Source organism: Ascidia mentula, chromosome 3 (genome assembly GCF_947561715.1).
Source record: "Ascidia mentula chromosome 3, kaAscMent1.1, whole genome shotgun sequence".
In the NCBI taxonomy this organism is placed as follows: Eukaryota; Metazoa; Chordata; class Ascidiacea; order Phlebobranchia; family Ascidiidae; genus Ascidia; species Ascidia mentula.
In genome coordinates, this window is record NC_138568.1 from 7,704,055 (window position 1) to 7,729,092 (window position 25,038).

General features: G+C 40.5%; 1 protein-coding gene across 3 annotated transcripts; it reads left to right on the forward strand.

The window, feature by feature from the left end:
- Positions 1 to 19,341, forward strand: LOC145894189 (complement C3-like). 3 transcript variants are annotated; one of them, XM_082982679.1, is made up of 39 exons: positions 1 to 128; positions 837 to 959; positions 1,896 to 2,040; positions 2,306 to 2,543; positions 2,705 to 2,775; positions 3,458 to 3,600; positions 4,263 to 4,403; positions 4,866 to 5,019; positions 5,251 to 5,442; positions 5,816 to 5,929; positions 6,032 to 6,172; positions 6,368 to 6,478; positions 6,844 to 7,000; positions 7,158 to 7,276; positions 7,474 to 7,684; positions 8,044 to 8,172; positions 8,467 to 8,683; positions 9,864 to 10,001; positions 10,073 to 10,175; positions 10,409 to 10,558; positions 10,869 to 11,033; positions 11,432 to 11,656; positions 12,177 to 12,295; positions 12,399 to 12,535; positions 12,850 to 12,977; positions 13,187 to 13,341; positions 13,664 to 13,757; positions 13,837 to 13,946; positions 14,188 to 14,275; positions 14,417 to 14,578; positions 14,877 to 14,985; positions 15,157 to 15,305; positions 15,512 to 15,658; positions 16,086 to 16,230; positions 16,632 to 16,819; positions 17,123 to 17,285; positions 17,552 to 17,758; positions 18,098 to 18,317; positions 18,652 to 19,341. In XM_082982679.1, the coding sequence occupies exons 2-39, from the start codon at positions 904 to 906 to the stop codon at positions 18,791 to 18,793; spliced, it is 5,583 nt and encodes a 1,860-aa protein (XP_082838805.1). In that variant the 5' UTR covers positions 1 to 128; positions 837 to 903; the 3' UTR covers positions 18,794 to 19,341. The 3 variants fall into 3 exon arrangements, with proteins under 3 accessions (XP_082838805.1, XP_082838806.1, XP_082838807.1); XM_082982680.1 differs by having other exon boundaries at positions 7,161 to 7,276; XM_082982681.1 differs by lacking the exon at positions 837 to 959 and having other exon boundaries at positions 2 to 128.
- The last annotated feature ends 5,697 nt before the right edge of the window (positions 19,342 to 25,038 follow it).

Consider the following 25,038-nt stretch of genomic DNA (forward strand, 5'->3'; position numbering starts at 1 on the left):
GGTAACATTACACAAGGCAAGACTAATCCAGTTCTTGGTCGTAATGCAGGAAATGAAATCCCCGAAATTGACGTATTCGTGGGAGTAATGACGTCCAGTGCCACTCGGTACAGATAGCGACAACAAAGGTAAGGAAATTTTTTTTCGGTCCGTGACACTTTTATTGCTTTTTAATTGTAAAGTTTGCGGGAAAGAATTCGTTTAGATTCCCTCATTAGCTTACTGTTTTAAATAAAAAGTTACCCTCATTACAGCATAGTCTACTATGATCACATACGTTGGTAAAAAGCATTGGCCCAAAATAAATAGGTTTGAACGTCGCGTTCTTTGGAAATCGTTCCTATTCAGCATGGAGACGTACATAGGTGTACGGTGCATTCAGTTAAATTTGTTTTTCGAAGTTTTTTGAAAACAACATTCAGTTGCGTGTATTATGTCTATAAGGAGCGTGCTATTTTCCTGAACCCTACGTCTTGTACGTTAAATTCAATACATGGACCCATTCAACTGCCACGCAGTTGACGTGCGTTGCCCACTGAAAGAAATAAATTACGCAATTGACGCAAGGCGCACTTGCTCGCTCAAACTTTTTCCTTCGCACCTTGAACCGGTAACGTGCATTTGCATGACTGCATAAAAAGCACATTCGCTGTCGGTCGGACGTCAGTGGGCCATTGGCGCTGTGGTGTCCATTGATTGCGGGTAGTTTAGGTCGATTGGCGAAAATCAAAGGCGCAAAGTGTGTGCGCTTCCGTGCTAATTGCCTGCTGGAACCGGAGTTGTTTTGTTCCGAGTTTAATTGGCAAGGGTTTAAGAACATTTGTTTGTTTATGCAGTTGATTTGCGCAAGCAACGCGCTGAAGTGTTGAGTAGTTTTGACAAAATTTGCTTCAACTAAATACAATGAAAGGAAGGTTCCTCATCTGTGTGTTTTCAATTTTTCTTGCAACAGTCGAAAGGTAGGTTAAAGTAACATGTTGCACGTTATCAAATCTTTACGTTTCTAATTAAAGTCAACCCCTGTGCAAAGTAGTTTATTTCGTTCATAGCACTATATCGAAAACTAAAGTCAGGAAGTTGCTGCATTGCCTGTGGTTTGTCTTTGGCGCAATTGTAGAAAAGGAATTAGTGCATCAGATTCGGAAAGAGTAAACGTAATGTCCTGTCATGGATAATCCAATGGGTTGGACCGAAATTTTTGTTGCGTGTTTATTTCATGGGGAATATAGATATCGACATGTTTTTGTTGTGACGCCCGCGTCGAGATTGGCCGTCTCGCTCTCTGGGGTCCACTGACCACCTTTGTTTCAAATGCGACACAAAAACTATCGACTTTCATATGCTCGGTCGACCCGGGAAGCGATGTCAACAATTGCATGTCGACAGGACACCGTTCAATATTTGCTGCTAAAGTCAGGTAGTGAACGTGACTATACAATCCAATCCGACCTTTCGCTTCGGGCAAATTAAGCCGCAATCTTGCACAAACAAGCTCGAGACGTACAAGGACGTAGGTACATCCGCACTGCGATTATCGTCTTTCGCAAAGTTGCATTATTTATGCCGCAAAGATATAATCGCACCGCGCAAATGATGCGCAATGCCTTCGCAACGTATTGTTATATTTGTCATTTGTGTATGTTGTCAGGCAACTGCAGACATAAAGGTGCATAACGAACCAATATAATGCAGTTTAATCGATATGCTGCATCACTTTGACGTGCTTGGAGCCCCTTTTCGCTCCAACGCATTTCAGTAAGTGCGAAACCTGGAGTGAGCGGTTTCCACAACAACAAAAAAACTTTACAATTAAATGCGGAACCGTGAACAACAAAATTGCAAAACGAGAAGAAGTGGTGTTTTCCCGGCTTACGTGTTTGTATTTTTCTACACAGTTTAGACGTCGTCTTTGATCTTCCCGCCAAACTGCGGCATGGTACGAGACACAACGTGATACTCACAACCTTCGATGGTGTGCTGGGCGAACGCCTTTCAGTCACCGTTTCAATACGAACAGGAGCAGTGATTTACAGCCAGGAAGTAAGGAGTTCATTGATCGCTGAAGCTTGGCGGTGGTATCAGAGCTCTTGAAAGCCGAACTTAAAGTGTTTGTGCTTAGTCGCTGATGCAGGTTGCATATGCTAATCCACGCGTGGTTGTTTGAGCCGCATGTATACCATTCTTACAAACATGTTTAAAATGCGATGCCATGTGATGTTTAATCCCATTGTCGCTGAATGCTTTAGTTGTTTATGGTATGCTACTGCGTGTAGTTCCAGAATATACCACATAAATCCATGTACAGCATAGCGTATTGACCGGCGGAGTCGTGGACACGCACCATTTTCCTCTGATGGTGGAGCCAAGCGAAAACCAGTGCAGAGGAAGCACGGTTGTAGATGTTCTATGCAGCTGCACAGTCGAGGTGGCAGTTTCCTCATCACGTAGGAGCTGGTCCTCAACACGAACTATTCCTATCACAAGAAAGATGGCACACATCTTCATCGAAACTGACAGAACGGTGTACAGGGCGGGAGAAACAGGTGTTACATATAAACATCGTGAAATTGCAACATAGGAGTGAACTGTGTAAGAAATAAAAACAATATTCAAGTTTTATTATCAACTTTAGTTTTTTTTCAAAAATCTGAAAATCAGGTTCTTATAAATGGAAAGAGTTTCAACATTCTTCTTGTGCTTTTAGTGTATCTTCGTTTCGTACCAGTGGACGAAGGATTGAAGCCACTTCGATCATCTATGGCCATGTCTATAACAGTAAGTAACTTAACTTCCACAAGGCCTGTATATTCATTATACTTTCCTTGCTTTCTATTCACCATCGCAATCGTTCGACTTCTGGACAACAAAGTGCTTTTCGTGACGCACATTAAATATGCATGCAACTCATTTGGTTGCCATCAGCTATTTTACGATCGGAGCAAGCGACATTCGATTCAGTGCATTTCTCCATTGAAGTTTTACTACTACTACCCTAGGGGTGCACAGCTGGTCGACACAAACATTACCTTATTTGCCAGTTAGTGACCACTCGGTCGTACCTCGTATACTGTTAAACCCGCGGACGTGCGTCAATGCTGTCATATTAAATCATGAACAAAAATAACATCGTCTGTTTTTTGCCTGGTCATCGCCATTCGAATTCATGAGGTCCACCTTTCCAATTGAAGCGATTGAAATTATTGACATTACATATCAGCTGTATTTTTGTCAATCTAAGTTTTGATGTTAGTCAACATCACGACTTGTATTGGTCATCGCCGGTGTACGATGTAACCCACAGTGCCTGGTATTTACAAACAAGCGGCGAGTGTAGTGCAAAAGCAAACATGCATACATTGACTTAACGTTTGAAGAAGGCGTTTTGGGGTAGCTTGTCCCTTGTTTCAACTGACCCGTGCTTCTCCCGTTTGAAGCTTAGGTTTCCATGTTTATTCAGGCCCCGAATCCAACCCCTGGTGGAGAAGGCTTTCTGTCATGGAAGAAGAACAAAGCTGCAAGCAACGGCATCTTCTCTAGAAGTTTCAAATTGCCGGCAACAGCGCCACTGGGCGAATGGCATGTAAACGCACACTTTCAAAGGTAAGTTTAGAGACGAAGCATCTATTTCTATGACAAAAGTCTAATAATTGTATATTTCATTCATTAACGATTTCAAGGATGGGCCAACGGGGCCGTGGACCCTCCCAAATAATTTAGTTAAAGATTTGTTAGTTCGGGTTGTTTGAAAGTCCAATTTAAGGTTAAATTTTTAGGAAATAATTTTCCGTTATATAAGCCCAATCGTATTTTGCTTGTTTTTGTTTCTACAAACCATGAACTAATACATCCCCGGATCCATATAAATCTATGACATATACCAAAATTTGACAACGCCAGTGGACTCATTAAAACTCTTTGAATGGTTTGTTACATTAAGTGTAGAAGAAATATTAGGAGAATATTACCAACTAACTTGCTATTGGTGAAAACATCCTTCTCAGCGGTTTGGAGCACACTTTAAATTGCAGGAAGCCGACTAGCTTTTCCTGTAAGTTGGAAGTCAGGACTAGGAAAGCATTTACAGCTAGGAAGCCATTAAACAAGTTTTTAGCAACTAATAAGTACTTATGCCAAATAAAGCATAAAAATAAAACGGTAATTAACATGTGTCATCATTTTAACAATTAAACGCCGAATTAGTTTTTGATGGTAACGTCTGTGGCAATTTGTGACTTCTAGTTTTTTTTTTTTTTGCTCTTTAGCAATCAAATTGATCAAACCCAATTCGGGGCAACGTTTTTCGTCGAAGATTATTCTCTGCCCACATTCGAGATCGAAGCGATACCGAGCAGAATGTTCATCCTACTGCACGATACCAGATTCGTCATGCGCATTGCTGCCAGGTAAGCAATGTTTTATAAATGGAAGTTTGAAGTTACGTGATATGCGAGTCTACAAAAGAGGTAGAAACGATCCAATGTGCTTTAATAAAATTAGTTCATGTCACGCTGCGATATTAGCGTGAGCTTGTAAACAAGCGCTACTTTAAAGCTCAGTGCAAGAAATTTCTGGAAATAAATGTAAGTTATGTCCAATAAAATTAAACCTATCATTGATTAACATTGAAAAGTTTTTTAGTAATTAAACTTATTTGTTTGGTAACATGCAACGAATAACGGCGTGTTCATAATGCTTGATAGTTATTTCTCCTTGCTCAAAGCAGGAAGCCATATAATGAATTCATACCGTAGAAAGTGACCGTGTTCCACTGGGAAAAATCCCATTCCATGTTTTGACTCTATAAGGCACTATGAGTCAGCAATTTTCTTCCGCCTACAATGCTTACGCAAGCACAACTGTTGCAGGTACATCCACGGAGAGCCCCTGGAAGGAACAGCACACGTCCGTTTCGTGGTCCCAATCGGTGGAGATAACAGTGGTGAGACGAAAACAACGCATATCATTACCAGGAGTCGGTTTTCCAGGGAATTTACCCTCACCGAGGCGGTGGCTAACTTGGTGCGTGCAACCTTACATCAGGATTTGGTTTTGCACGAAAAAACACGTTAAGTTTTTTTGTGCGGCATATGCAGAAATGCTTAGTTTGTTAGATCAATTTTGTCAGTTCGTTTTGTTGGCACATAAACATTTACTCACTTTTGGAAGTTTTACTGAAATGCAGACAACTACACGCAATACACTACTTTTGACCTTCACTTAATATCTTAAAATACTTTTCTGCCTTTTCAGACCAAAGGCGTTTCGATTCGTGAGCTTGTAAGAACCCAATCTCATCTGACAGTACAAGTGTCGGTCACCGACAAGGCACAAGGCAATACACGTACCAAGAACGTCCGGGTCGCCTTTACAGATGCTCCGTTGGTTTTGGGCTTTGGCTACACTCCAGGATTCTACAAACCGGGTCTGACGTTCAGTTTGCAGGTGCGACTGAAAAACCGCTCTGTGTGGTTATTTAACTTTACACATACACTATATCGGTGGTACAACTGTAGGTGATTATACACGGCCATTGTAAAGCGCAATTACTTTGAGCTTTTAAAGCTTTAGGTGAATATTATATTGCAATGCTAATTTCTGGCACTTTCCTGCATCAAAGTCGGTAACTTATAATTTTTCGTCACAATACCTGACTCATGATATAGTTTGGTGTACTATTGTTTAGCCCTGCGCAAAATCCAGACTATAGTGTTTTGCAAGCAGTGAATGTTTCACATTTTTTCAAAATTAGTCTTATGACATCAGCAATATCATAGTGGCGTAGCTAATACACATGCATGATGATCGTTCTGGTCAGGTCACAGCCAAATACATCGATGGCAGAGCGGCAGAAAATGTCCGGATCAACCTGGAGGTAACTGCTCAACGCAACGACGGGGTAACAATCCGAGTCCACCAAGAAAACCAATTGGTAGGTTTTGACTGCAAATTTACGAGTTTCCTGTACAACAGAGTTTCCTGTACAAAGATTTTAACTAAAATTACAGTCTATAACTATAGTTATGTATTTTAGACATGTACTGGAGACGGGTCCCTGCTGACGCATTTCGATGGCCCGCTCAACTCTGGGACAATGGTGGTGAGAGCTGTAACGGAATATTCGGAAAACGGCCACACCTACCCGATCACTGCCGAAAGATTTTTAAGCTCCCAGGTAATGGTTTGGGGGAAATTGTAACTTTAATGTTCATTAAATACGGCCATTATAGATACTTTTCATGTTCATTTTTCACGTGTAGTGTTTCTTTGGTGTGGTACCGGATTAAATGAACCTAATTTTGCCTTTTGTTTCACACTTTTGTGCTAATTTGGATCAAATTCAAATGGAAAAGCGACATTTTTTGTTAAGACGTCACTATACGACGAACACATGCAAATCGTCTTGCCGAAATCCGATCTTGCTGTGGATGCTTCGGCTGCAGTTGAGGTTTATCTCACTCCGTTGCCTCGTGAACGAACGGTAAGTTGCCGCGACCTTCCAAAACCCAATTCGTTGCTGTATTTAAGTGTTTGACAGTTATTTTGTTTTTTTAGCTGTTATACCTTATTTGTCTGGTAAACTAGATGCGGAAAACAAAAAGTTCACTAATGCGCAGCAGCAACCGTATCTTTAGTTGCTATAAGGGCAATAGCTGGCGATGTGACGTCATCAGTTCAGCGTGACGTCACTGAAATGTGCTCCATAGTTCAGTGTTATCTTCCGCCCTGTATCAATGCTGCGGTTTTGACATTGATTTTTTCGCCCAGATAAAGATGACTCACTTCATAACTTAATTACCTAGGATATTTTGGTGATGGTCTGATTTAACCCCGATTTTTGTGCAGATTGTGTACACGGTGTATGGAAAGGACATGGTTCTTGCTGAAGGGACACGTGTTGTCCCTGCTAATGCGAAACAAGCTGTGATATCACTCCAAGTAACAAGACAGATGTCTCCGCTGTCTCACATAACCGCATATTATGTTTCTGCCGCAACCTCCGGTACTTATATGAACTGGGACTAAATTGTTGTTTCAACGGTTTCGCAAACTTTGCAACATCCACTTTTATAATAATATTTAAATGTTAAAAATCTGGGCATATCTTATTTCTTTTTTCCATGCAATTTACATCATCGAAACACTCAAGTTCTTAACAGTAGGTTCCTACATCACTGCCGACTCCGCTGTCCTGCGAGTGACTGAGATATGTAGAGGAACAACTCCACAACTGCAAGTCAATTTTCCACGTGATGCACTGCCCTATCCTGGCCAAGCAGTGAGTTTACATCATGATGGGTTTAGAACTTACAATGCATTACTTGTGAAACTAAATTGGAAGCCCACAAATTGTCGGGTTATATGTCTTCTGTGGCACTGAATTCAGCATAAGCTTCAGTTTTGTGAAACAACTTGATTTTCAACTATGTGAGTTTAAACCTAAAAAACAACAGAGTTGTTATTGTACGATTGCAGCTTGAAATCGAAATAAGCGGACATCCGTCGGCGTATGTTGGGCTAATGGGAGTAGATGTTGCCGCCAAATCGTTGAGGGACGATTACTTGGGTGACAACGTGAGCTCGTCATCGAATTCCATGTTAAACAGCTTCAACGTTTTGCGTTCGTTCTCTCCCGGTTGTAAATCCCTTGCTATGCCATCGCCGGAATACGCGTTTACTGCTGTGGGTAAGCAACTGAACCCCATGATTTAGAAGTCTATAGTAAGGTGTAGACAATGCACACTGTTTCAACATATGGTTTCATCAGTGCAACTAATGACTGAGCATAGCCTTGCAACGTATGTCGCAATTGGTAGCATTTAGGTTAGGAATAGAGTATTTTATCTTGGTAAAATATAAGATCGTTAAGTATAAGATCGGCCAAGTAAAGGTATTTTTTACTTAGTGGTACTTTGCAGTAAACAAACGACGCACGTTTGGGTGTTAAAGTATGGGTGCATAATACAAGATACGAAGCACTGTAGGATAGTGTTGTCGAATCAATGTCATCTGAATCATGTTATAATGCTGCTTGCTTTCTTTCAGGACGAACGCTCGCCTCCTCGGTCTCCAATGCACTTACAGACACGAGCAGCTCTACTTGCGATGACGTCGGGGCAAAACGTCGCAAAAAGCGGGATTTATTCGTGAATTCGGCGTACATGGTTCAGAAAGGTATACGATGGCAATACAATTAACCTTGAATTCAGGTTAAAGTGAAAAAGGATCGATCGATCAATAACAGTAGTTTTGGTGCGACCTGGTGTCAAGATCCAAATTCTTTAATGTATAAACTTGATAAATTATCACGTTTTCGTTGCTTTATTTAATTTTAATTTTTATTATTTTAAAGCACAACCGCGCTTAAAACAGACCTTAACGCACACGTGAGCATTAATGACAAGATTGATTCATCGTCGAAATTAACGCATAAAATTGTTTTGTAATGTTCGTATTACCTTCCGACAGCTAGCAAATACTACGGCAGTACTTACAAGTGCTGTGAGATCGGTGCCTGGGACATCTCGAGTGTGGTAAACATTCCCGACGACAACTACTGCCAGGAGAGAAATAATACCCTTGCCGGTACACTGGACGGAGAATGTCGTAAAGCGTTTATGGCGTGCTGTGCAGAAGCCCACTGCCTCAGACAGAATCCACGAAATGTGGAAAGCTGTGCATCAACGTAAGATATTTTTTGAAAACAAGCTGTTTTTTTAGAAAAACTGCCCTTCCGACATTAAAATTAATGTAGATTTTGTACCGACATTTCGTCTGGTATCCGACGAAGTGGTATTATTTTGCACAAAAAATTTAGCCAGAATGATCAGTGAGCTGCAGGCAATGTGCACTGTTTCTACCTGCTGTAGCACCGATCATTGCAACTGATGACAAGCTCATAGTCTTGTCGGTTAGCTCCAGTAACTTTCGACAAAATGCTTTAATGTTAACAAAAAGGCAAACTGCACGAGACAACGTGTGTCTAAGTTTTAAAATCAGACAGGTTTTATTTTCCCACAAACATAAGTAATTTCCATCACGGCATTTCCACCTGCTCTGATGTCTTACTGGAAAATATTTAATTTTTACGCGAATCAACATTTCCTATGTGGGTTTCTGCACCGTTGTTGGTTTAGCCCAGCGGTGCACAACCTGCGGCCGCATGCGGCCGCGCGACGCCATTTTTTGCGGCCGTGCTCATTTATATCAAAATATATGCATTGGCGGCCGTCGTTGCTTCGGAAACTTGTTTTTCCAGCGGTCTCAAGAGTTAAGCTTTTAATTAGGCCCATTTCCATACACATTCGTTCGCTGTAGCGAGTAGTAACTAACTTTTAAAAAACAGGCGAGACAAAGCGCAACAATACGGATGGTGACGTCATAAAACATTAATAGCATATCGCTAAATTGTCATGTACGCATGTTCAGTTGTCAAAAAGCTAAACAGTGGAATCACTCAGTCATGTCGCTGAAACGCAAAAGGCTGTTAAAACAAGAGAAAAGGGCGTTTAATCCCAAATGGGAAGTGGATTATTTTATGATGGAGACGTGAACCTAGCGTGCAAGAACAAGGCAACCATTAAATACTTTTCGACTCTTCATTACATTGTAATATACGTAATTTGGCAAATGTAAATAATAAATAGTGCACATTTTTCATGTATTGAATCATTTTCATTGTTTTCTAATATTGCTCACGTCAACTTGTCGTAATTATAAGGAGTATATCGTTGGTAAAGCAGTATATTAAGTATCGGCCGTTAGCACACAGTGGTGTGTGTGATGCGGCCGGCAACAGTAAAAAGGTTGTGCACCCCTGGTTTAGCCACTTACTCACGTTTTCACATAATTTTTGGTTTTTAAAGTGTTCAAGCAAGGCGAGTGAACGTTGGCTTTGGAATAGACAGGGTTGGATCACAAAATCCCAGCGTTGTTGACCGCACTGAGCGTCGAGTTCGCAGCAAATTCGATGAGACTTGGTTTACAGCAGATTTTCGCTTTGGGTACGACTTCCATTACGTAGCTTAGTATTTCAACTAAGGAGGAGTATTTCAAAAAATTTATGTGATCACAGACCTGTAGGAAGAGCCATTCTAAACAACTCATCCTCTCCAAGAATACCACCTCTGCCCCATAGCATCACCTCGTGGTCGGTTGGGATGTTTACAATTTCGCCGGTAAGTGGCGCAAGACCAAGAAAAAAGCTAATCGGGATTCGTTCCCAGGACACCTGGGTTCAAATCCCGGTGTGGTCAAATAAAAAAATACAGGTCTTGGCCTGTAATTCGAGCAAAAGTTTAATCACATTCTGTTTCACTGATTTAAAGCCTTTTTAAAACAGGGGCGGAGTGATATCAATATATGGTGCATGACATAATTAGCGTGAAATATACTTAGTTCATCTGTGCAGGAGAACGGCATGTGTGTGCTGGATCCGTTCGTTTTCCCGGTAGAGCATTCGCTTTTCATGGAGGTAACAATACCAACTTATCCAGTCGTCAGAGGGACACCAATTTATGTGGAGGCCACGATCTTCAGCTACTTTCAAACTAGGGTCGATGTAAGTTAATTTACGATGTAGTTTATAAACAATTTTGTGCAACCTTATGAACATATTACTGCCGTCTTACGCTTGTAAATGTGCGAACAGGTAATAGACATCTTGCTACTATTTATTTTTTTGACATGCTATTTTATAAACATTTTTCTAATATTTCAATATGGCCTAGGTCTGCTTTGTACTGACATTGAATGTTTGGCAAGGCGGAGCTAAGATAATTCGGATTCGTGATTTGTGCATCAAAAAGAACAAAATTTGACAAAATATTCTAAAAATAATACGAGTTCACGACATATTTATGCACCCACAGGCAACAGTCGACATGGAGGAAACCGAGGGTTTATGCGGAAGTAACATTCGTGGCAACTCGGCAGAGATTGTGAGCATGAATCCCGCTTCATCCACTGGAATCGCTTCAACCGAGTTCGTCCGCTTTACTCTGATACCAACAAAAATAGGACATTTTAAAGTCAAGGTCAGCGAGCATGATATTTTCTGTAGATTTTTTTGTTGTCTCCAAATGTGTATGCTGTACATTTAAAAGAGCTGTTTTAGAATTTCCAACGACAAATTTGTTGTATGCGAAACGTTGGTTTCAATAAAGTCTTCATGCACTTTTGACAGGAGGGCAACAATTATAAATTACAATATACACCCATACCCATTCAGACACCCATAGTAGCAACATGTATTTTGTATTGGGTTGGCTGTAAATGGTTCGATAACGCACATCGACTGTAATCAAGAACAAGCTCTTACAAGTTTTTCCTACTTTAGCGTACAGTTGGAAGATTCTTCCTTTTAGCGACGTAAATTTTAAGCCAGAAAATCTACACCTTAAAACTTACTCTTTTATTAAACTTCGGATCTCAGGTAGTTTTGAAAAGCAGACTGAATGGAAACGCGCAACCTTCGTTTGTGGACAAAGTTGTCAAAGTTCTCCACGTGATTCCTGAGGGCGAAAGACAACGGAAGGTTGAATGGAAGTTGGTGGACGCCCGGTCAACCAGAAGACGAAGACAGAGACCTTCACAGTTGAGAACAAGCAAGACACTAAAACTTTCGTTTCCACCCAACGCCATACCAGGAACAGAAAAGGTAGTAACCAATTTCATTAGCTTTTATTTATTCGTTTAGTGGAAAACTGAATCGATATTTTTACCGCCAAAAAAGTCGCTATTGAGACAAAGATATTTCATAAGCATATGCATCTATTGTCGAAAACTGCAAAACAGTGGTACCTTTGTTGAAACACAAGCTTCTTCTTTTATAACAAGCTTCTTTTGAGAGCTGCAGACAGGGTGTATACACGCACTATTTCGACCTGTAAGGTCTCATCAGTGCAGCTGTTGATGTGGCACTGTGCTAGCTGGTAGACTAGCAGGCACACAGATTTCCACTTTGTGGTACCTTTCGGTCAATCGTCGATATGTTGGGTACCAAACTAGGTACCAATCAACACAGACGAACCACGTATACACCCTGTCTGCAGCTCTCATTGATTATTATGGCTCTTTTGCGCATATAATATGATTTGGGTGAAAGCTTCTTTTGTTGTCTAACTGTGTTTAAAACATTAGGTTATGCTACAATGTTATGAGTACATTTTTTACAACAGGCGACTCTACACCTGCACGGCGTTTCGTCTGCTGCTACTAAGAGCCCGAAATCATCTGATGACAGCACTGACTCCACTATTGCCCCGTATCTGTATACGCTGCAGTCTATATCAGTCAAGTATGCCGTGTTTTCCTGCTAGGTTTCTGTACGTTATGTCATGTTTGTCTTTGCCTTATGTAATACCTTTGTAATCCCCAACCAATGATTAACTTCTATTTAGGCTTGAATATCTTCGGAGAAACGGATTGCTCCGCGGTCGAGATGATCAGATAACAGCCCTCACCGAAGAAGCGCAGAGAGCCTATGACGGAGTGCTCTCCTTTATTCATGATTTCAATGCCGATAAACCGACTACAGGTAAAATCACCACTACAAAAATAGCAGATAATGAAGCAATTTATATGTTACTACAACAACTTTGTGTCAACGTTTCTAGTTTTCGCTTTTTTATTGTACATTTGCTGGTTAGGTGGATTTCATGAAGTAAAAACATTTCATTGCTACATAATGAAGCAGTTAGTTTATCTATGAACAAATAATTTAAATTTGGTTTTTACTTAAAAAATGATGCACTAAATAATCATATATTTGCAAAATATTTTCCACTTGACTCAATGTAACGATAATAAGGGCTGGTAGAAAAAAACGATTTCATTAAAAAATATTAATAGCTGAAGGTCGACAGCCGCTGTACGGGTTCTCATTTGCACCAACTTCCAACTCGAAACCCGATCTTTGGCTCACCAGCGTCACCTTGCGGCTGTTGACTGAATCCGCTCAACTGATAAACCCCGACCCTGTGAGTGAAAAGAAGTATTTAGTTAATTCATATATTATTGCAGTCACTTGAATGCACATGTTTATTGACTTTCGTGTTACTCTTAGCCAGTCATAAGGTTGGTGTGGATGTGACGCCAGCGTTAACATTAATACTTTTTTTAATACTTTAACCGCGAAATACAAACAATTTAAAGGGTGCTTTGACATCATTATTTCTTGTTTTAAAAGAAAATTTTAACTGGGACCTTCAACTACATCCGTTCACATCAAGTCAACCAGTTTCGCATTGGCGGGAATCGATACGCAATTTATTACGCAAACAAGCCTGTGACTCCACTCGCATCATCGAGAAGCCGTAGATCATCTTTATGTCGTGGCCTCAAGTAAATATCTGTATTTTAATACAGATATGCTAACTTTTGCTGCTTTAAGTGTCTCTGTGTTGGACCGACTTAACTTAGCTTTAAGGTATTGCAAGTTGCCATGTTGCGCCAAATAGGAATTATATTAAACGTCAGACGCATGCCAAGTTAATCCTTTTTTCCATAGCCTTTTAATAAGGTACAGACTATACGTGTATATTACAGACTATATAAGTGGAAAAAAGTTCCATAAAAACGATCAAATAAAAATTATGGCCCTTCTTATTATTGCAATTAGGCGTAATGCCATGCGAATCACCAATTTCAACTTGTCGTTATTCAGGAATCGATTGTTGAAAAAACGTTGTCAGAAAAAGAGGTCGATCACGAAGAGAAATCTGCAATTTCCAATGCTCACTGACAACCTCGATAGAAAGGTACAACACGTTAAAAATAATTCAAAATTACAGTCGTGCAGCTGATGGTTTTGCACTAATTCACATGGATATCGTTCAGATTTATCGAACTTCGGTCATAACCTCGGAGCTGGATGCGGTCAGGAAAGCTTATGCGGAGTGGAGAAGAGGGACCAGGAGGGCGGTTCTTCCTAACAATGAAATTGACAGGTTTTTTAAAACTTCCTAACTGTTTCGCCCTGCAAAAGGCCATTTGCTCAATATTTAGTTCTACATTTAAAAAAGAAACTGATGATGCCTGTGTGGGCGATACTTTTCGAGCTTACATTAATCCAATGCATTTTGCCTCATACAATTAAATATTTGGGTTTATTTATTTCGCAGCCAAAGAAGTTATGTTGGAGGACTAAATGGGATTACATCTTGTAACACGAAAATTGTTTTTTCGCAGAGAGCAGCGCATTCAACAACTCGACGACGCGACTATAAGAAACAGTCTGGCTTCAGCTTACCCTTACATAGGATCTAAAATACGAAGGGTACGTTCCTTTACATCGTGGCTTTTTATACATAACTCATACTCTCAACAAAATACTACAGCATAGTCACACTGAGATATGAACAGTATTTTTATTTTCAGTTAGAGTTTAGTTGTATTTTATTTTATCGTTCTTTTGCAGGTTTTTCAAACCACAGCCAGTCCCATCACCCTCACGTCGGCTGCTCTGGCTCTGTTTCGTGCTGCCGGGGCACGGGCGCGAATTCTGCCGAAGATCGAGACTGCAATTTTGACCTTCCGTCGCGCAGATATGCAGGACTCCGACGAAACTTGGTTTATCAACGTAAGAAAACAATGCTTTTAGCAATTGTTGAATAAAACGCTAACGAGCACTTTGTTGCTAATGTAACCGCACTACAAACAACGCACGAAAAAAATAGGTTTTTTAACCAAATCTAATTCATACAAACGCAAATATAGAAATAAGGATTATTGATACGATGCATTACAATGTAAAATCTTCCTCTCGTCGAACAAACCAACAAGCAATTCTACTTCTTTTAGTGTTTTACATTTCATTTAATCCGAATGTCTGCAAAGAAAATTAGAACATATAATTGCATAAGATTAAAAATTTTCAGTCCAATCGTTATGCGTCACGAGGAAGCTTAAATGCAAAACAACAATTACAAGTCAAAGCAGCCACTGTGGAGGCCACAGCGTATCAACTTCACCGGGCTGTGTTAAGAGGTGGGAGCGTAAATTAGTGAATAAAACATTAAGTAACTTTTTTGTAATCACGGCACGCAATGTTTTTTTGTCTATAAAATGGCCAATTTTTGTACTGCCACTGTAATATTGCTTTTGCAATTCAAAAACAACTACTCAGGTTGACCTTACGCATTGTTAATTTCACTCTAGGCCAGCCAGCCGAGAAATACGCGAACTGGCTTCTGAAGCAGCGGCAAGCGGACGGCCACTGGGTGTCGCTGCGGGATAGTCTTGCCGCCATGCACGCCCTCGGAGCTTACGTTGCACAAAATTCCATCACCAGTCCTATACGGGTAGAGGTATGGATTGGATATAATGTTGCTGTTACTGCCAGGCATTTTATATTTTAATAATCTGTTCCTCTGGCACATCAAAACGTAACTTGTATTCGCCTGCAGACTATTAAAATAGAAAGTATGGATTGGAGTTGCTGGCTTTTGCGAAAAATGTTTTTGGTTGTATAGTGATCACTAAGTTGAATGTAAAACATTTTGATGCCTTTTAGATTACCAACGCTATGAGTACTACACCATTGGTGGTAAACCCTGAGGTGGTTGAACGCCAAGGGGAGACAGTGAGTCGCGTTGCCCTACCGGTCACCAACAACGTGGTTTCTTTGACAACCGTAGGTCGCGGTCAAGCTTGGTTAGAGGTAAGAAAACACCACAACATGCTGTTAACATTAAACTTTATTTCTCCTATTTTAAACTTCATTATCATGAGCACAAAATATGATATTTTGACATGTTTTGTACTTTTCCGTTACTGAGTCTCTGTCAGCCGTATAAGGGACTATACACAAGGGTTTCAAAGAAATCCAACTCTCATATTCATAAAAATGAGTTACGATCTTGCCGCAAATTTTAATAAAAACATACGGATCCTGTTTGCTAATAAATGAATGTGCAGCCAAAGTGAGTGTTTCAAATAGAGTATTATATCGTTATATTGTTGCAGTAATAAATTGGTAAATTACGTAAAATGCACTGCTGTTGGATATATTACAACCGATAAGATTGTTTAATAAATATATACGGTTGTGAGTGGATTCGGTCTGAAAAACACTCTTGTCTTGACAGATCGAAACGGAATACAACGTGGCAAGCACAAATACGAGATCGCCGTCGCGCGTTGCTCGTTCGATAACTTCGGGTCAACGCGATTTAGCGGATTGTCCCTACCAGTTGTCTGTTAGCAGCAAAATCGCAAACCCGGCTAAAGAAAGTAAGTTCCACAGGCGCTGTTTTTATTTGATCTGTGCAACTTTTGTGGAATGTAGTTAATTGAGCTACTAATATGTTAAAATTAGCAAAACGGTCTACAGAAAGCTCGTAAAACATCCACATATAAGCATATCGATACGGTGAGCGATCGACAGTCCGCCAGGGGGCCTTTTGTTTAAATGATTCATTTTTTATCATTCCGTAATCACATCAGTTAATTGAGTGTTGTCATACCTGATACCTGAGATTGACGCTCTAGTGATGATCATTTTTTGGTTTATTTTCAAATCAATCAAAAATTATATGTGTTAAAACTGACCAGCCCACCTGTTAGTTATGTACATTTGGCTAAAGTCAGTGCGTGCTTATTTCTAAAGTTGGTCCTTATTTATGACTCGGCAGGAAATGTTGCGGCGATATCGAGCTTTCTTCGCTCCGCTGACACGCGTATAAGCAAAAGCAAGTACTTGATCAACGTAAACGTGACGTACAACGATGCGGCTGCTAGCGAATATGACGGAACGAAAAGCTACGTGATAGATGTTGGAATTGGATCTGACCTTTCACCTGTTGCGGATGACCTTGTGAAGGTAAAAAATGAAAAAAATACGTTCAACCAAGGCGTTAACTGCTGCCACTTGCGAACCTTTTTAAACGTGTATTATGATATTGTGCACTTAAAAAGCTTAACATTTACAATCAACAGCGGTGAAATACATGTAACAATATATTATTTTATAACTTATGAAACGGTCGACTATTTTCTTAAAAGTGAGTTGAAATAAGATTCTGCAATGCGAACCTTTATGTTTTTTTAACAGGCAACCCTAAAGCACTTGCAATTACCTTTTCGTAACACAAGTACACACTTAGACATCAACCTTTTTTTCCAGTTATCGAATTCAGTGGAGAAACTGGTGGATCGATACACTCTCACAGATCGGGCTTTACTGCTTTACGTGACTGGAGGTCGAAGTATCTTCCTTGGTATGACAGCACCGATAGATCGAAACTTTCCAGACTTCCCGGTCACCGTTTATCCGGAGGCTTTCCCAGGTTCGACATTAAAATTGTTTTTTTTGAGATGTATCGCCTCTCGTGTTGAAATTTAGTGCTGTTGGAAGGAACTAGCAATTGTTTCAAAACGGATTTGAAGTTAGCACAATTAAAAGGTTGTTTTTTTCTGTATCAACACACCAAGCAAGAATTTAATCAGTTTGTTGGTCGAAGGTGAAACGGAACATCACAAAAAATATCTCTTAACTTCCTCCGGTTGAAGTTTTGTATTAGAAATTTCATCAAATTATACTGAACCTTTTCAGAGCAACGCTGCACAACATTCTTTTCGCTGCGAGAATCCCCTATTAAACTGCTTTGCTCCAACGATGAGGGAAGCAGTAGAACTTCCAGTGATGTTTGCGCATGCGCAGCAGGCAACGCATGTCCCAAATTTATCAACAAAGCATCGTCTTCGACCACGAGCGGCCTCGACCGAAAGCGAATAACATGCGTTGCTTCCACTATATACGGTAGGACAAAGATTCAAGTTAGTGTCTAAGTATTTTGGAATCATTTTTGAGTGTTCCATTATTATTTCTACGCTTAAGACGGTCAAAATGCAGCTGGTTAGACTTTGCTTTGGTTACAGCTGTAGCAAAAGTCGGGTAAATGTAATATTTTCCACGTTTTGTATATTGGACTGATTTGCAAGCTAAAATCTGTGAAAACGATTGGATCAAAGATAAATGATACAAAGTCTCAGCATTTTACCCAAACTATCTCCAACAATTGCCTATGCCACCTTCATATTTATCAAATGAAACTATACCCCCTGCATTCACTAAATTCACATCATCGAAATCTTCCAGACTATAGAATTCGTGTCGTTACGGATCCGGTTGACCTCGACAACTTTGCAACGTTCACGGCGAACGTACGGACGGTTTACAAGAGTTCGGGCATCGACGAGGTGTTAGGAAATCGCAACCAGACTTTCTGGATCAAGAACGATTGCGAAGAGGTTGACAAGATTCGCAGAAACCGCGAATATCACGTGACTGGGGAAACGGTGGTTCAGGGAAATGACGGGTGGGTGGCAGGTTTTTCTGCTTCGAAGTTGGATCGGTTATAACTTGCTTGAAGTTGAAGTAACTTAACGTTACGCACTTTAACGTGGTGATGAACCTTTTTCGTGGACTTTTTAACAAACGGTTTGGTAGTAACCGACTTGCTGTCCGTGTTTAATTTTCGGAGAATATGTTATTTATTTTTTGTTTCTCTTTTCTCTGTTTTCATTAAAATAACTTTGCAAATATTGCAAATTCAGTTGAATAAATTCAAAACTGTCTTACTTAAACAAAAATTGTATGATATAATTTACCCTTTTTCCCCTGTTAAATAACATCTACAAATGCATTGGTAGCATTTACAAACATCTTCTGGACGACCATTCGAGGGTTGAGTGGTGGCCTAAAGGAAACAACTGCCAGCGTTACACTGGGACCACGAAAAAAATATGCACGGCTTTGAACTTTTACGACCACTTGATGACGCAACCGTGCTAGCTTCGAATGACGAGACATTACATGAAAAATATGTTGCTCTTGGGTGAAGTTGCACTGCTACAGTTTTTACTGGTCAAGTGACTGACTTGATTTTGTTGTTTTGCGTACACTTTATTTAGATATGCTCTTTTGATGCTTGTTTTGCCGCTTTAATTAACCTATGCTTGTTCAAATTATTCCGTTTTTCGTCTGATGTTTGGTTACCGTATGAAGTCATAACCAAAACAACTTTTTGCTTTGTCGCGTTAATTTTGTTTTAGTTTCAAAACATTAATCCGCGTGATTCATTTATCATCAGATCGGTAAACACGTGTTTTCACGACGAGGATTTTTATCTAGCAATTTATACTCAACTTGAAATCAAGTTTAGTAGTTTGATTCTTGCTATAGCCGTCGTGTTTTTACGATTTGTTCAGCACAAATATACATACAAATCACGCAGTGCCACTTAAACTTTACCGGTGGCTCCTTTTTCAAAAGAGTGTACCTTTGCTGACGTAAAAAAGGGGAAGCATCTTCTTCCTTCTAATATTATTGCATGATAGCAACAAGGCGACATGCTCAAATCTTCTGGTCGCAACGTCGGCGCAATTAAATGATTTTCCATGTAGTTCGCGTACACTTTTTGCCTTTCCTATCGGCCAGATGCGTGAATCATCCGAAGCTTATCTTTCTTAATTACAGTTTAATGTCGCTACATTAAAGGAATTCAGGCCACACGCAGAAAGATCTTCGCATCCGCTTAGAACTACGTGACTCCTACCAAGAAATATATAAAGAGATTGAAAACTTTCCACGTAGTAGCACAGAATTTAAATTTACCTCGGTTGTGTTTTATTTCAAGAATAGTAGAAGGACAAACTGAGCTAATCCAAACAAACTTCTTGTTAAGTTTATTGCAACGAAAATAATTACAAACAAAAGTTACAAATTTATTTGCATGTCCTTCGAAATACATTAAAGCAGATAGCTGTTGCGTAAAGTTAACGATATTTTTTTAATAAAAGTATTGTTTTGCGGTTTCCACCTTCAGAAGTGGACTTGTAATGAAAGCAGGGCCTGTGCGTTCGTATCAACACTTCAGACTCGTCTGCGAAAGTTTGCTTCAAAGATTATGTTACTAAAGAGTCTAACCGGGCGTCTCGGTGGCTAGAGAAACAACCCGTGCACGCCCACAAACCACTCAGCGTCTGTCGATCACAGAACAACGTTTGCTTCAAACACGTCATGCAACCCAAAAAAACTTAACTAACGTCACTTATCGTTATGCTAATGGCAGTGGTTTTCTTTGACTTCTATCCCGAAATATATGATGTCATGCGAGGTTAGCAGTAGTAGTAATGAGTAGTATTTATTGGAGGTCAAACATGTTGGAATATCGATCAAATGCCGGACATTGTATCAAGTACATTCTGTTTGCCTTCTGTTTAATTTTGGGAGCAAGAAAGTCTTCTTTTCCACATGCCGCAATCAAATACTGCCAATATATCTCCAAACTAATCGCAAGTATTGTTTATTCTTCAAAACAAGGGTCACATTGTGCAGCACATATCACCTCTAATGCGTTTTCATAGGTAATCGCGGTATCAGCTTGATGAAACCGAATCTTATTTACATTTTGACGATAGCATCACCGCTGATGGATAACATTACGCTTGATCAAACACAGCCAACGCCGCAACCTTGAAAATTCCGTCGCCTTCATAACCCGTCCGCTTTGTGGCTTACTCGATTTGTGGTCACGTGATCACGAAAGAGTTGGTCGACATGGAGTACGTGCAGCCGCAAGGGACTCGAGCATATCAAGAACACGGAGCTCGTCAAGCTTTGGCATATTGTGGCTACGAACATCGGCGCCAGCTCCCGGGCATAACTGAGAAATGATAAGCAGAGCAGGGAGGTATTCTCAAAGAGTTACGTCAACATTCGGCGTTCAGTTGGCGTAATTGGCACCAAATTTCATCTCGAAAGTTCTATTATCTGAGTATTCAAATAAGAGGTGGAGCCATCAAAATTGGTGCAAAACATTTACTTTTCTCGTCATTGTTTTATCTCCCCAGTGCGAAGTGTTATAACCTTTTTCTGTTATAAGGCACAAAACTGCCATACTAAAAGATATTTGCCCATCAACATAAAAAAACTTTGCGACAGAGAATATTTTGTGGTTACAAATTCCAAAATTCATATTCGATTCGATGCTAAAGACCCTCAACATGGCTTGCTAGATTCGCATACTGACGTCCAGTGAAACTGTTGGCTGGATGTCCATGCTACGCATCTTTTTGCTTTGAGGAATAACTTATGACTTTTAAATTGCATTTATTCTCATTTTTTGGGCATTTAATTTTTCTGTTCTTCCGTTTGCCCCAAAACATGTTCGATACATTTGAACTCCCATAACGTATCGATAATGACACACGTCGGTTGTGTATATGCACTGCGGTAAACAATGTGTTTCATAAACCTCTTTACACACTCAGGCAATTGACGTAACGATTCAAGGGGATTTGATGGATGTTGATCTGTTTGGTTTGCGCAATGCCTGAGCGCTTTGGTTGCGGGGCGGACCGCTGTGACGACGTTAACGAAGTGTCCTTTGCCACCTTTTGCCAAAATGATGAATAGCCTGGATTTTCTGAGTTAAACGCTGGAAAATCGGCAAACGATTTTTGACCACCTCTGAACTAGCCTTGTTTTTCGATAAATACTCTTTGCCCGTTAGCAGCCTTCAAAATATTTTTTGTAACGAAATATGGGCAGGACCACAAGTGAGTGTATTATTGCACGCAGCGCGTTAGGCTAATATTTAATTATAACTTACATATCTATATCTATAGCTTTTTCGTTACCATTTCTCAGCAGTAGTCGTTATAACCCCACGTACATTGGTACTTAAATATACATTTTTTGTCAACGTCAGTGCAGGTCAGCAAATATTGGCACTTGTATGATAGTGGAGTTTACACTCTTCGTGATGCTGGGAACATCGGTGACGGAATACGCAGGCACGTCACGTCACACGTTGAGCATACGTGACTATGAGCTCGTATTGCGAAGTTTAATCGCTCGCAGTAAAAGCAAAATCAACACGTAATCCAACACGAACGATATCAGATTTGCCTTGAACTGGGAAATCTGGTTGGTGCCGAACTCGCGAATACCCAGAAGCTGACAACGGGATAATCATTCATTTATCGCCGGCAGATTCCTCCGCAAAGCCGGCTATTTCTGGCGCCTTAAACCCGTCCGAGTAATTGTAATAAATTACTGGATTTAGGAAATCCCTGGGGGTCTCCTTTGTGCCTTCGCAAGCCCCACTCGAAGAAAAATAAGGCTTATTCCAACCATGGGTTCACGGGGAAAGGTTTTGTGGCTATTACGGGGGCTTGGCGGCAACCTCTTCTAACATCCACCGGATTTTGTGTCGAGGGAAATTATTAACTTGTGAAACTCGATACTATCCGGGACGTGTGTATAGACCGTGGCGGTACGTGGTACCACATTCACCAGGATTTGCATAGGTCGCATTTTTTAACAGTTTTCTTGACAGTGGAAATTGGTCAATTAGTGTTTTCGTATTCTGGATGTAAGTTCTTAAATAAGTTCTTAAATTGCTAACTTTAACTGTAAGTTCTTTAATTTCTAACTTTAAGTTTGTCATAACTATTTGGGAAACTCCAGCCAAATTCTTACCGGAACAGCGTTCCGTACCGTTCCGACTTATATTCGGTACTAGAAATACTTTGGTTACTTAGCGGCATGTGCGCACTTTTTTCGTGCATGTTTCTTTCTTATACTTATTGACGTATAAGCAGAATAACATCTTAATATTTTAGGGATGAGTACGTCACATTCATCACTAAAATAATTTTTATTCTATTTTGCAATTTTCATCCGATTATAACTCGTTGCTTCTACAGGCGTAATTTTAACATATATTATACTTGTGGCGTCATATTTTTCGAAAAATCGTAAGCCGAAACTTGCAAGTGAAAGTGCCACGAAATTCTCGCAAGATACATGGAACATCAACAGAAGTGTTTCGTCTTCGCCGTTCGAAAATGAGCTAAAAATTACCGTAGAAAGTGTTTGCGGTTACAAGTAAGGACGTGACACACTCCGATTCACCTGCAAAAATTTCGAAATGGTCATTTTGCGGTGTGTGACGTCACGCCGAGTGATAAAGGGTGTGCACGTGGACGAAACTCTTTCGACTTTTTCAAGAATTCGGTTTCCCGTTGCGGTGGAAATCCGGAGGTGTTAAAAGAAGCAGAACATCCCAAAGCGACCAAACGCGTCGATGCTGTGTCGACTGATCTTTGAAATCGCGATAAAACGAAATGATTTGCATGTGGTAGTTGGATGGGCCTTGGATCAGATTGGCATTTCAAAGTAGGTTTCGAGGAGTTCAAGAGCGGCTCGCCTGTGTCAGCGATTGCCAGTTGACTTGCGCTGTTGAAATCACACGATTGGTGTTGATTGTGTTTATAATTTCTATTAGCCACCTACGACATAAGCTCGGTGTCTCGTAATTGGGTAACTGTCGCCGATTGGGACCTGTCGCAGACGCTCAAAGCTACATGGCCGTATATGGGCGTGATGCGCGATTCATGACGATTTTTGACATTTAGATTTTTGCAAGTTTAGTATTATATTAGCAAATTACTACAGAAAAAAGAAATATAGGTGACCTGCCAAACTTACAAAACTGCTACTTTTATCATTAAGCTACAGCCTCCCTGCTGAAAAGTAAGAAACGACGCAAATAAAACGCTTAGGTAACTAAATCCGGGGTTCAACGACGTTTAAGTTGACAAAGTTAAACCCTCCCAAAAGACAACAAGTCTCAACCAAAAAGCTTCCAGGTGGCTTCGGCGACCACCAGACCACTTCTAGGAGTTTTTGCAGGAAGTCTCTTTGATTTCGCAACCCCTTTGCCCTCCGCACGTGTTGGTACAGCATCAGGTATATATACGAATCGGCGTCAACGAAAGTGAGTTTTCTTGGCGATTAAAAACGCGGGACTATCCGTGCGATTGCCGACGAATTCTTGAGGTGCGCGCAAGCTTGATAACCAGGAATTACCGTGTGAAGAGCCTGTCAGTCGCCGACCGAACGCAATAGAGGAATGGCACTCGCCGGCGACAGAACATAGCCGACCGTCAGGTGTGAATCACTTCGCGCGCGACAGAAGAGAAGAACTTACTAGGTACAAGTTTCATTTGAGTCAGGGTCTGCGTGCTTTCAGTGTTACCTGCCTGTTTAGCGCGTCGGCGGTTTCGCTGTGACTATTTTAGTTGTACTGATAAAAAATGCTCAACGGCTTTTGTGTTTGTTGTAATCGTAGGCATTTGCGCATTTATCTTTTACCAAACACGCAAGGTCCTTCCTCCTACAACAAGGCTTTTTGTGTGGACTAGTAAGTTAGCCGTAATGGTGATTTTACGGCGAGGAGGGCATTGTGGTTGAAGCATAAATTCCGAAAGGGAGTAGTCATAAATGTTCGACTACGCATAGGTCAAGGCAGCCTTCGGAAGGATGACATATTTAGAGCGCTGGGTTACGTATACTTTCTCTGGCGGAAAAAGTACGAAATATCAGCAGTTACGATCAACCGCACCTTGACCTGTAATGTTATCTCCGTTAGGTTTTGTTGGCATAAGTTTTGCCAAATCTTTTACGCTTCGTCGCACAGCCGGTAGAAGGGTTGTTTATCAAGCGAGGGGTATACGCTGTTCGGATGCTCGGGGTTTTGTATTTTCAAACAGCACAGGGAAGTTAGTTGCACGTTTACAACCTGACAATGTATTGGCAAAGGGTATGTGTGTGGTGAATCGAAATGAAAAACAGGTCGTTGTTGCCTTAGTAAATAATCTTAGAGGCAAAACTGTTGAGAAAATAATGAAAAATGGTGCAACAGATTGTGTTTGTAATTATTTTTTTTATTGGTTTATGTTTGCAGTTCAAGATAGTGCAAAAGTACCTTTATTTGTTAGAAGAAGAATGCCCGCATACATGATACGGGCCCACATCAGCTTATTTCGCGCTAACCTATCATTTTGGTACTCTAGCAAGACGCAGATTTTACATACCACGTCTTGTAACGTTTTTAATGCACAAGTCTAGAACAAAACTGCTTATTGTTTATCATAAGTTGCGTGAGGACGAACGCCGTGACATTTTGGTCGAGTTGTTAAGAGTTGTGTTTAGAGCGATGGGTCGGCAAGCCGCATCAGTCGCTCGTG